Source organism: Podarcis muralis, chromosome 6 (genome assembly GCF_964188315.1).
Source record: "Podarcis muralis chromosome 6, rPodMur119.hap1.1, whole genome shotgun sequence".
Lineage (NCBI taxonomy): Eukaryota > Metazoa > Chordata > Lepidosauria > Squamata > Lacertidae > Podarcis > Podarcis muralis.
In genome coordinates, this window is record NC_135660.1 from 49,998,858 (window position 1) to 50,012,213 (window position 13,356).

A 13,356-nucleotide genomic window follows, 5' to 3' on the forward strand; every position below is an offset into this window, starting at 1 on the left:
TAATGGGGAAAGCAATAATAAGATTCAAGCTGAGGTGTGATTAAATAGCAGTGGAATATCATATATACATGTGTAAAACTAGACCTTCCAAGGATAATATGGGGATTCCAAATTGTTTATGCATTTTTTGGTTGTGACAGAAGCTTGCAATAAAGGGCTGTTTCTTGAGTGGTTCTTTCTATCTGAACCAAATGAACTCTTTGCTCAAGAGCTTTAGAACCTGTCAACCAAACCAAATGTAAGCCTCCCTGACTCACCTGTTCCACCTTAGCTTTCATGATTTGTAATAGCAGGTGTATCTAATTCAATTTGAAGGCTTAAAAGTTGAAGTAGGTCTCTTTCTTCAGCTAAAATGGTACTAAATAGGAATCAGCATTTGGTCTGTCTGTCTAAAATTAAGACTAACCAATTTGCATTACAAAAATGTAGCTTTTCTCAGTTCAGTATTGTTCATGCTCATCCTCAGCATGGTGTTTTCAGTCTATATTGACTCTCGATCCTGCCGCTTACAAAGTTTGGTGTGGTTACTTGATACATGTTTGAAACCTGTCCCCTTGACTAGGCTGTGCCTTTTCCTACTTTCATGCGTCCAAAGTGAATGTAGAAGGCAGTGGTGATTGCAGTCTTGGCATACGCCCACCCACAATGCACTGGGCAGGTCTGAATACACCCTTCCCTATTGCCTGGACAACCTACTTCTGTTTTCTATTGAATAAACTGTGGGGTAATCAAACTCTGCAGAATCAGTCTGCAGTGAACTTTGACTTTCAGAATGTCTTAAGAAGGACTTTTCACGGGGCAAATAAATATGCAGTACATCTAGATAGTGTGTAGACTCCTTTAGGGGAAAAAACCAAACGCAATCTCCACTGATTCTAGAATAAATGCAGCCATAAGCTGCATCTGCAAAAAGAGCACAAAAGCTTGTATTACTTGTTGCACCGGCTCTTTATAACAGCTGACCTTTAAAACAACCAGATTCTTTTTCAAAGTCTGTTTTATTTCTAAGATTCCATTATTATATGAGTGTTCTTTCAGTCTCTTGCTGCAAGGAGGAGGAGGAGGAGGGCTTGAAGTCCCCAGCCTAATGAGCCAACTTGTTGTATGTTGGATCCATATCAAAAGGGAGGCAGTAATTAATTAAAGTTGTACCTACTGCTTGACACTTTCTAATGATTTATTCCCATCCCATTTTTTGGCAACACTTGTTGTAGGGCCTGTTGTTCTAGGCAAGTACACACTTCAACTATTTTGATGATTATGTCTGCTGGGGAGAAGAGTTAAGCAAAATTGCTATGAACTGTGCTCTTTAGAATTATATGTAGTCACCTACATGCCTGCCCTCTTGGCAAATGTAGGATCAATTCACCCAGCTAAGAATGTGAGTTGAATTTAGGGATATGATGCTCAGATTTTTAGGTGCTTTGGGTTGCCTTTTAGTGTGTATAACTGCCTGCCTATCTTTCTTAGGTGATAATAAGCATACACAGAAACTACGAAAAGCAGAAAGGAGTTGTTTTATTTGACATTAGTTGCTTCCTACAAAATAGTCTTTAAGCGACATACAAAAAGGTTGAATATCAACTTAAGGAGCCATTTCTAGATGGTAAATATCCAGTTTGCATGACTTTTTGATATCTGGTTGCATGGGCTGAGTTTGGGCATGGAACAAAGCAGATCTATGGTTATATATTTCATTGCCTCATCATTTTTGGAAACATTTGCGTTAGGAAAGTTATAGTGTGTGTTCTAAGCAGCAGGAACTTTTGACGTGGTGAAACATTTGCATGGACACTTTGTCTGCTCATACTTGATTCCTCATCATCGCTTAGGGTTGTGTGAGCTGGCTTGAAACTCCCTATCCTTCACACACTTCGATAATTGTCCTAATCCTTCTCAGTTCTCTTGTTGTTTGTTTTAAAAAAGAATCAAAAATCTATACCTAAGTTGCAACTCTTAAACACTAAACTACCGACAGACATTAATGTCCAACCTTCTGTGTCAACATATGAAGAAGGTAGTATAATCGAACAAATAGTGTACAATGGTGCTTTTGGTTTTACATCTCAGAGGCTACATTTTCAAACTCCACTTACCACAAACAGATCAAACTTCTTTGTACAGTGATGCATATTTTGCCCAGTTGACTTGCAGCGCATTTTTCCATCAGTGTTACGTTTTGGAAGCCACAAGTTTTAGTAAAACATCAGAGCTCCATTTTTTCTTGTTTCTTTGAATGGGTCTTATTCCAGGTTCTCTGCGGAAAGGGGAAGAAGGACCATAGCTGAGAGCATCTGTGTCCTTGGTTGTTCCCCTTCAGCTGCATTCTTGGTGACTGTCCCTCAAACACAAGTTATGGATAAGGCCAGACTAGACACATGAGGCAATTATGTCTTGGAGAGATGTGGTGCCCTATTTACATATAACTCAGAGGTGGAATCTACTTTTTGCACAAAAATAGAGTGCATTGAGGAGGGGAGCAAAACCTGCTCTTCTCTTGCCTGGTTTTGCCGCTGTCTGTAGGTTTAAGCCAAGGGGACGGGTGAGGGAGGCATCTTTTCCAGCCCAGGGGCCATGTTTCCTTCTGGGCAACCTTCCAGGAGTGGGCAAGGCCAGAGACAAAAGTGTGTGGAGAAATGAATATAAATGTTACATTTGTATGTAGTTTCCACACATGCTCATTTACACCTCTCTAACCATCATCTCCTGGCAAATAGAAGGGGAAGAAATGGAGGCAGTGAGAGATTTTACTTTCTTGGGCTCCATGATCACTGCAGATGGTGACAGCAGTCACGAAATTAAAAGACGTCTGCTTCTTGGGAGAAAAGCAATGACAAACCTAGACAGCATCTTAAAAAGCAAAGACATCACCTTGCCAACAAAGGTCCGTATAGTTAAAGCTGTGGTTTTCCCAGTAGAGATGTATGGAAGTGAGAGCTGGACGATAAAGAAGGCTGATCGCCGAAGAATTGATGCTTTTGAATTATGGTGCTGGAGGAAACTCTTGAGAGTCCCATGGACTGCAAGAAGATCAAACCTATCCATTCTTAAGGAAATCAGCCCTGAGTGCTCACTGGAAGGACAGATTGTGAAGCTGAGGCTCCAATACTTTGGCCACCTCATGAGAAGAGAAGACTCCCTGGAAAAGACCCTGATGTTGGGAAAGATAGAGGGCACAAGGAGAAGGGGATGTCAGAGGACAAGATGGTTGGATAATGTTCTCGAAGCTACCAGCATGAGTTTGACCAAACTGCGGGAGGCAGTGGAAGACCGGAGTGCCTGGCGTGCTCTGGTCCATGGGGTCATGAAGAGTCGGACACGACTAAATGACTAAACAACAACAACAACAACAAACCATCATCCAAACAAGTAGAAGTTTGAGGCCACATTTCAGCCGGGAAAATGTACTAGGGAGTGCAAAGTAGGACAAGTAAGAGGTGTGGCCTGGGGAGAGTTCTGAAGGCCAGAAAGAGGCCCAGAGGGCCACAATTGGGCCACATAGTTAAGAGCCCCTTTCTGGCTTAAGCATTTATTTTTCTGCCCACATCAGAGCTGGGCTTGGGGGCAGAGTGCTTAAAAGAAATGGAGCACAGCTTTAGCAGTGTTAGGCATTCTTCTTACCTGCCTGCTATTTGGTGGTGGTTTTGGTTAGATGCAGACACTTCCATCCCTGATTTATATAGGAATAGGGAAAACACACACTTAAGGTATCATATCTAGTTTGGTCATGTGTGTTTATAATAATATAATATATATACACAGTATTAATATGTATTATAAATGCAGCTCAGGCGCCTTTAAAACCTTTGCACAGCTGTTGTTCCATTCACAGCTATGAACATTCAGACTCTTAGTGATACAGATGTTTGTAAGTACTGCCTAATAAATTTATTCATAAGTGCATGCTATGTTTGCTGCTCTCAGTTTTTCCTTTAAAAGAGTAGAGCGGGGCAGCTGGGTGAAATAATTTCCCTTGAGAAATCTGAGATCTAAAGTTGAGATAGGAGTGTCATGAAAACACCCTTATCTCCCCAAACTTTGTGCTATAGCGTCCTGGTCGACTCACCTGCCAGGGCAAGTGGGGACTTGTTCATGTGTTTCTGGGAATTTACAGTCAAGCAGTTCTGGAGTTATTTGAGTGCGCATTTGTGGGGAGTGGAGAAATATATCATTATCTTATTGGCATGTACCAGGAGATGGACTGGAGAAAGAGGGAACCAGAGCTATTTGAGGAACTCTGTTGTTGTTGTTGTTGTTGTTGTTGTTGTTGTTGTTGTTGTTGTTGTTGAAAGAGGGAACCAGAGCTATTTGAGGAACTCTGTTGTTGTTGTTGTTGTTGTTGTTGTTGTTGTTGTTGTTGTCACCTTCATTTGGTTAAACAAGGAATGGGGCCCTCCAGTTGTTGGACTACAACACCTGTGTTCCTTGGCCATTGGCCATGCATGTTGAGTCCAGTGGGAACTGGAGTCCAACAGCATCTGAAGGGCCACAGCTTCTCCATCCCTGGGTTAAAAACAGAATGACCTGTCCTGTAGAGAATCAGCCCTTTGAGCATTAATTATGTTTGTAAAATATAAGAAACTAGGTATACAAGTGTCAGGCAAATGTCCAGAATTCAGCTAGTAAAATAAGAGGTGGTGGGATTTAGAATAATAGAATCATAGAATCATAGAGTTGGAAGAGACCACAAGGGCCATCGAGTCCAACCCCCTGCCAAGCAGGAAACACCACCAGAGCACTCCTGACATATGGTTGTCAAACCTCTGCTTAAAGACCTCCAAAGACGGAGACTCCACCACACTCCTTGGCAGCAAATTCCACTGTCGAACAGCTCTTACTGTCAGATTTGAGTCTCCCTAGAAAGCATATGGCCTCTGACGTAGGGACATGGACTGTTGTTGGCAAGGAGAAGCACTTGTGCCTTTTCAAACGTACTCTGCTTGAACTACCAGTTTGTAGATGCAAAGAACCACTTGGTTAATACATGGTATAGGAAAATGAGGCTCCAGGGCATCCCAAAAGCCTCTGGAAAGATTTAGGAGCCAAACACCAGCAGTCCTATGTTAAATACGTTTCTACTGTTTTTAGCTCTGACATTACCTTTGGCCAAATACCTGAAAGGATATTAATCACTATCTCAGACTGTATCCAAGTAGCTCGATGTAGCAATGTTGAGTTCTCAGCTGGCCTTCCATTAGGTATTAGCCAGGCTCAGATCTACTTGCCTCCATTGATAGACCTATGCTGTGTGACATCTTTCTTTATATATCTAGTCTATCTTCAACAAGAGATGCTGATCCGTAGGCATTAATATGCTGCTTCCCAGGATTCTAGCCTAAAGCTTGCTATTGAAAAACAGTGCTGAACCAGAGGAGCTCAAATGAAGCTTTGTGAGTTGGTAGATGGGGCATTATATATATAGCATAGCACAGCACATGATTCACAAACAATAGATCAAGACTCGCCAATGAGTCACGGCAGCCTTACGTCACCAAACTATAGTTTCCATGAACAGTTTAAATGGAAAGTTTTAGCTACAGTAAACTTGGGCACTAGCCAGCTAGATAGAGGCCAGATCTTTGTTTATGCAAAAATGCCATTGCTGTTTAGAGCAGCATAAGGAGGTTTATAAGTAGCTCATAAAGTTAAATGGTGCTGATGTGTGATGTACAGTCAGAAAATGGATCTGTTTGCAATTGTACAGCATGCACCAGCTGCCACTAATACCTTTTGATAGTCAAGATCTTAAAAGTCAGATAATATGTTCAGCACCTTTCCTAGAAATAGTATGTGCCTTTTTATCCCGCAGTGCTGTCATCATGAGCCTCTTGATGTGTCTTACCTACGCTTGCATTTTCCTGTTTTCCCAAGGTGAGTTTACAAGGTAAATAATCGTGGGTGGACTGTGGTGTCCTGCGAAATCTGCCCTTTTAAACACAGGAGAAAGGTGGTGATGGCTGTAGAATAAGGAATAAGGCTGCATCCACTCAGGCACAAATTTGTATGGTACTTGTTCATCAGCTCCACACAGATGTGTGACCAAATCATACACTGTGCTGTGCTGGGCATGAACAGAAAATGAACAATATCAATGGTACAAATCTTAAAACAGCATTTGTGTGGTGTCCAGAATGGTATAAAACCAGGTCGCTCTCTTCGTTATTTAAGTTACAACATTCCACACAATCCTTCTTTCTGATCCTGTTGTCTCACAGCAACAGGAATCAAGCTGACTCACCCAGCCAAACTGTTGCTAGCCAAACCGTTGCTTACTGCAACACACAGGAGGCTGAGAGTTCCCCGAGAGGAGATCACACTTTCTTCACACCTCCTCTGGTTCTCCTGTTGCTGTGCTTCTGCAAGCTTAACCATGATTTGGTTTAGGGTGTCATCCAAACCTGGGCTTGTGATTTGTTTTGCTGGAGACAAGCCCAGGTTTGGATGACAAACTAAACTTGACTTAAAGCATCTCAACAGGAGTAGGAACAGAAAGAATAGCTGCAATCTCATTTTTGGGAGCCTGTATGCCTAGGACATTCATATGCCATAGTTTGGCATGGCATTATGTCTAAACCTCCTCAAAGTTCTAGTTTATCAAGATCTGTCCAGAGGGCTCAAGCAAGACCTACAAATACGTGAGCCACAAAACACTCCAGTGAACCCCTTCAAACAAACTTTATGCTGTGACCTGGTAAAGTTTGAAAATGATTAAAAAATATTTGCAACTGTAAGGAAATTACTCAATTTATATCCTGATACCGGTCAGATTTAAGTCAGCTCCATCAATTCCATAACATTTTGTTCAGCGTTGAAGCAATGTGGGTGGTATTTAACCCAGAGTAGACCCATTGAAACTAATGAGCATGACGACTATTAATTTCAGTGGGTCTACTCAAGAGTAAAATTTAGTTGAATACCACCTAGTATTCTTTTGTGTCTTGCATGCCTTGATAGCCTTTCTGCAGCTGAAAAAGCTAGATTATTGTGCTTATCGTATGACCATTTGCATCTTTAAATGGGTGCCAAAGAGAAAGCGCACAAGCTATCCTGTCCTCAGGGGCGGAGGAAGGGGGGTGCAGTGGGGTGTCACCACTGAGGGGGTTGACAAAATGGCAGGCGGCAATCACTGCGGGGCTTGCAGCACGCCCGAGCCACGCATCTCTTCTGGGAATGACGCAGTGGCTTGGGTGCCCGCAGGCTCCGCGCTGTCCCAAACTGTCTGCCCGCTGCCTCCCCCCGCCCCAGCTGTAGGGCGGCTGAGTGGGAGGAGGCAGGCAGACTCCTCGGAGGCCCCGCAGCACATCCTGCCCCGGCTGGCCCCACCCTTGGGCGTAGGTCATGTGCGCCGCCTGGGTGCCCGATGGGCTTGCTCCACCGCTGCCTGTCCCTATCCTGATATTTTCTGGAAATCATCTGAAAGTAACGCCTTAAAGAGGTTCTGTTAAAATATTTTGGTAATAGCTGGTTAACTGTGTTGACAACTTGATTTGACAGCACTTGTGTCATGGAGCACCCAAGAACTGCACATCAGCCAGGAAACCATTGAGAAAATTTCAGCAGCTGGCCAGCGTGAGTGTTTTTTGTTTGTTGCACAAAAAGCTCTTGCAATGCCTGCAGATTTGTACCCTTCATTACATGATCAACATATTTTTATTCACCCAGCTATTTAAAAGAATTTCTGATCTTTGACTATGAGCTCCTAATGTCAGTTGTGTAATTTATTCTATATTTATGCTGCCAAGCTGGCTTGATCTGCGGGCTGAAAAGTTTTTATGTTGCTGTAGTGGGAGGTGAACTTGGGGAGAAGAGCAGCTGTGGAAACTGTATGGTTTATACCCATTAATTGTGTGTTGGGATGTGTGTTTGACACCTTTGGCTGCGCATTCTGAGTATATGTCTTTTTTCCTAGCGGATTAATTTCAGCTATAGTATTATCCTCTGTTGCTGAAACATCTCAGTGTTCCAGCAACCATTTAATGAGGGGTGCAGTGGACTATTGCCAGATAGGAATCAACAAGGTTACTGTATAACATGACTCAGTGGCTTTCAGTGGAATGCTTTAAAACTTTCAATCCCTTTTAATCTGTTTTTAGGGGGGGGGGGCGGACTGATTTCAAATCTTTTTAACTAGGCAGAAATTGAAGCCAAAGGGGATAATCAGTGCTGTCCTGGAAGACAAAGTAAAAGAGAGAGGAAATCAAGAATACATGGCTGCCTTACTTAAAAATGCAAATTTTTCATTCCTTGCTGCATGAACTGTTCCTACTTGTTGTTTTTTTTTAATTAGTTCAGTTTTTATATATCAGAGGAGTTAGGATGGGTAACAATGGTTTAAGGTGGGAGGGGGCTATAAAAACAAACACAGTACACCATAATATGTAAGTTACGTCGGATTTAAATTGACCCACTATACCTGTTGAATGTCAAAATCTTTTATCAATTAAATGCTTCTTGTCCCCCTAATGCATTTTATCTGCAGGGGGGTTTCCCCTGCATTGAGGGGCAGCTGGGCCATACCACTGGTCCCATTCACAGATGACACCGTTCCAGCCACCTACTGTTCACAAGTTGAGTCTGGAAGTCTTAGCAAGGAAGCATATGCATGCAGACCTCTATGCAGTGCATTTTTGCTAAAACAAAAATTTTTAGGGGTACTTTCCCCCCCTACTCATATTGAAATAAAAGGTAAAGGTACCCCTGCCCGTACGGGCCAGTCTTGACAGACTCTAGGGTTGTGCGCCCATCTCACTCAAGAGGCCGGGGGCCAGCGCTGTCCGGAGACACTTCCGGGTCACGTGGCCAGCGTGACATCGCTGCTCTGGCGAGCCAGAGCCGCACACGGAAACGCCGTTTACCTTCCCGCTAGTAAGCGGTCCCTATTTATCTACTTGCACCCGGGGGTGCTTTCGAACTGCTAGGTTGGCAGGCGCTGGGACCGAGCAACGGGAGCGCACCCCGCCGCGGGGATTCGAACTGCCGACCTTTCGATCGGCAAGCCCTAGGCGCTGAGGCTTTTACCCACAGCGCCACCCGCGTCCCCATATTGAAATACTGCCCCTCAATTTAGATACACAAAATGTTGGGGGGGGTATGCGTACCCCTGTGCCCCCCCCCTAGAAAAAAAGACTGCCTCTATGCAAAGTACAATCCTATATGATGGGTAGTCTAGGTCAGTAAAACCCTACATGCATAGAAATCAGGGAGCTGGGGACAGGGTTTGGGCCGTCTTGTGAAGGGGTCTCTTGGGGTAGGCCAAACAAAAATATAGGATGTAGGGAATTCATAACTGGCTTCCCCAATGTTTGCTTTTACTTAAAAGCAGATGATAGTGGAACTCTGAATTTGATTGGAGCAGTATGGAGCAAGGCGATTTAACTCTTCCCTCAAAGATGGCATTTCTTGTTACTTTATTAGAATAACCTTTTACATCTACCAGAGTAGGACTCTGAGAAGCTAAGAGCATTCAAGAAACAACAAAGCAATCATTAAAAATTAAAATGGGGAGGGGAAGAAACAAGACACAAGAGGGCAGATAACTGAGAACATCATCATCTGCTTAAAATAAACAAGGCTAATAAAAAGCCGGGCTCCTCTACTGCACACAGCAGCTTCCGAGGTGTGGATTGAACACTGGGTGGGGTGGAAAGGCTAGCAGGACCCCTTCTCTTGGTGTCACTGCTGTAATCAAAATTAAGACAACCATTTCTCCTGCATGGCTGCTGTTAAAAAGCATAGCAATAGAAACTTTAGGAACGCTGATCTTAGATTTCTCCCACATTTAATGGAATTTGGCCCATATAGCCTGTGGGAATACGATTTGTAAGACTCCATTTCTGATTTTGCCCATTGTCTCTGCTGTAGTTGGGCTTTCAGTAACTGAATCTGATAGCTTTTCTGCGCACTGTTTTGAGTGATGTAGCATGGAAGCAGCCTTTACTTGCTAACATGCTTATTCCCTATTTATCAGTGTAGTCCTTTTTCTTTTCTTTCCTTTTTTTTTTTAACTAATTTCAGGGATGCAGAGTATTTACAGTGACTGAAACAAATGTTTTCCAAAATTTCCAAGGGCAGGTTTGTGCTTTGCCCATTTTCACAGGCCCCTCCCTGTAAAATGAAAGGACAACCTTAGCTTAATCCAGCTCTGTCAGCTTGAAGCTTCTACCTTGGCACACACTCCCAGCAACTAGTAATTGCCTTGCAGGCAAGTTTGTGCATGCTCAGGTAACACCAGGACATGGTCTCCGGAAAACCTGATGCTAGTATGAAACTGACTCTGAGAAACTTGTTTCAAGAAACCACAAATGTTTTAATAGAATCTTAGAGCCGCAAGAGGCTGTAAGGATCATTAATGCCAAGTCCCTCAGGCAGAATGCAATGTACCTAAATCATCCTTAACAAAGCTGTAAAGCCAAAAGAGGCTCCACGACATCTCGTTTGTGTCTTTAAATAATAAGAGAGAGAGAAAATTCCTTTCAGCGCATAGGCAGTCATGATTAATCAGCAATTTATGGCAGCTAGTATTGCAGATATAACTTCTGCTCCTCTCAGACTGCAGTTTCTATGATACTATGACATCCCCCCCCCCTCCCAATGAGAAGGTTAATTGAGCTTAGAGGAGTGAGCCATCTTTGGGGAATATTAAGACCTGACCCTGAAAGTTGTTGACCCCACTAGGGATGTGCTTCAAGGATTAGTACAGAATCTGTGGTTCTGCAAAAGCTCTTGGGCTGTAATTCCCATCATCCTTGGCCATTGGTCATCCTGGCTGAGGCTGATGGGAATCAGAGAGTCCAACAGTATCTTGAGGGTTGCAGGTTTAAAGGCTTTCTCAGGCTGCTGTTTGGAACCGCAAGGCAAGACAGTTGCTTGCAACATGTAACCATATGCTACGTTCAATATTATCATCTCTCCCACTTCCTGGAGTTTGGAATGGCTGGAGTGATGCTGGTTAGATCCTGATCACTTGTGATTACAGACACTGCACAGAGGACAGAGAGGCGTGTGTGAGTGTGATAAAACTAGCCTACAGTACAGAGATTAAATTGTTCTGCCTATTTTTGCCTGTGCCCCTTGCACTGAAAAGGGTTCCCCACTTGTGAGCTAGAGGCTGAAAACTTCAGTAACTGGGAACAAAACAAAGAAGTGCAATGTACTGAGTTTTTGTTTAATGAATGGTGATGTGCATTTGAATTCTTATTTCCTTCTGGACCTTCACTTCCTAATGTATTATAATGAATGTTATCCTTGGTTTCTTTTCAGCATGTATACTTCACCCCACCCCCTGCCAGTCCTCTCCTCCTCCTTCTTCTGCCCTCCCAGCCAACCTGACTTTTTAACATTATTACTATGTGTTGTGATTAAAAGACCCCTCTCTCTTCTGCCAGTAATGAATTGCTCTGCCCCAGTTGATGTCTTGTTTCTGTTCGATGGATCCTACAGCATTGGCAAAGGGAGCTTTGAAAGGTCAAAATACTTAGCAATCAAACTTTGTGATGCTCTGGACATCAATCCAGGAAAGGTGAGCACCCTCCACCCCCAGTTTATTCCACTCACTGTGTGCCATGTAGAATCTGGGAGATGCATGTTGTGTAGGGTTGTGCATGTTGTGTATGTCTGTAGGAGAATATAGACAACTTGGGGAATTCTTGTTAGTTTATCTTTATGGGGTTTGCTAGTTCACTTCCCATGTCTGTTCTTGCTGTAGCCATTTTGAGCATTCCTGGAATGGCAGCAACTGCATAAAAATAAATCCGCCTTGTTGACCTTCCCCTCCCCTTTCAGGTCAGAGTGGGAGCAATACAGTTCAGCAACACTCCTCATTTGGAGTTCCCTTTGGATGCATATTTCACCAAGCAGGAGATAAAAGACAAACTCAGGAAGATTGTGTTCAAGTAAGAATTATTATATGTGCGAGTTCTTATTAAGGAAGTTAAAATAAGTAGTTGGCAAGTAATAGTTTCATTCTGATAGTTGCATGTTCATGTTGTATTTGGAACATTTTACTTTCGATGTTGTGAATGAAATATTTAATGATTTATTCCTTGATTTATATCCTGACTTCATTATTTTATGGAATCAGGGGCGGGGGGGGGGGGCATCCATTTGATTCCCAGCTGGTCTCCTGTCAACCAGACCACCAGCTTAGCTTCAGCAATATGATGGCCTCATGTACCTCCAGATCATTTCCTGGGACCTAACTTTATTGGTATATTTATATTTAAGCTGATTTTCCATATCCAGCCATATTCAGTGTCCCATGGTGCAAATAGTTTACATGTCAGTCTAACTTAACAAAAACGCTGGCATGGGAGTAAGTTACGTTTAATCCAATAGGTCTTATTTCCAAGTGGATGTATTAAGAATCAGAGTGTGGGTCACCAACAGCAAAAGTTCTGCTGGAACAGGCCAAAGGCATGGATCCAGCTTCCTATTCTCACAGTAGCCAACCAGATGCTTATGGGAAGCCAGTAAGTGGGACCTGAGTGTAACAGCACTTTCTCTATTTGTGATTCCAAGCAAAATAGTATTCAGAGGCACACAGCCACCCACCCCCTAAGTGTGCTTAAGACCACGAGATTACAAACATTACAGTGAATCAGAGATGGTCTCTTGGTGACAACCTTCACGTACAGCAAGGACTTACAAGGAACTGTTCTGGGTGCCCTTTCCTTAGCTTTGGAATTCCTTCTAGTGTACATGTGTGGCGGTTACATTCTGGACCTCTACATTCATCGGCAGCACCCTCTCCCCGTTCCGCCCCCTTTTGTGATGTCACGCACATATCAGACAAACCTAAGACAATCGCTGCCTGTATTCCAGAAATGATGTAGGGGTGTGTGTGTGTTGTGGATTTTTTTTTGTCCCCAGGGATAGACATGAGGTCTCTAAGTGGCTAATTTGTGCTGTTTCTGCATATATATTTCCCCATAACATGGTGTAGCCTAATATTTAGAAAGCTTTCCTCATTTTAACTTATTTTGAAGCATAGTTCCCCCCTTCTCTCTCAAACTCCAACATGTGCACACAGACGCTCTATGCGCCAGGAAGATCTCTGCACACCTCCAGGGCTCCCACACAGTCCTCCCTCTGCATGATCATTTTGGACACCAAGTATGCACCTGCCACCAGGAAAGAGATGGAGGAGAGAGAAAAATGGGGTTCTGTTGTGCTAAGTGGAGATTCCTCTCTGCCTCTTGTGGGACTGGACTGAGCTGTTAATGTTTCAAGAGAAGACAAGAGTATGAAAAGCATACCCCCGATTTCTCTTTTACTTCTTCTGAAGTGCAACTGAAAGCAGAGGCTGTGAAATGGTATTGAATATCTGGAATCTAGACATGTGCTGACATTCCTTTAATG

At 43.2% G+C, this 13,356-nt stretch overlaps 1 protein-coding gene across 7 annotated transcripts in view; it reads left to right on the forward strand.

Moving 5' to 3' along the window:
* The window catches only part of VWA2 (von Willebrand factor A domain containing 2), a 40,849-nt gene that overhangs the window by 3,297 nt on the left and 24,196 nt on the right, over positions 1 to 13,356 (forward strand). For 6 of the 7 annotated variants that reach the window (XR_003706832.2, XR_003706833.2, XM_028730216.2 and 3 more), the window contains exons 3-6: positions 5,810 to 5,871; positions 7,495 to 7,569; positions 11,385 to 11,518; positions 11,782 to 11,891. Coding sequence is in view for 5 of the 7 variants with exons in the window: in XM_028730216.2 (XP_028586049.2) it covers positions 5,820 to 5,871; positions 7,495 to 7,569; positions 11,385 to 11,518; positions 11,782 to 11,891 (371 nt within the window). In the remaining 2 variants the exon portion in view is untranslated. Of the gene's footprint in view, positions 1 to 5,809; positions 5,885 to 7,494; positions 7,570 to 11,384; positions 11,519 to 11,781; positions 11,892 to 13,356 lie in introns of those variants that run through there. The other variant, XM_028730218.2, reaches the window with a different exon arrangement.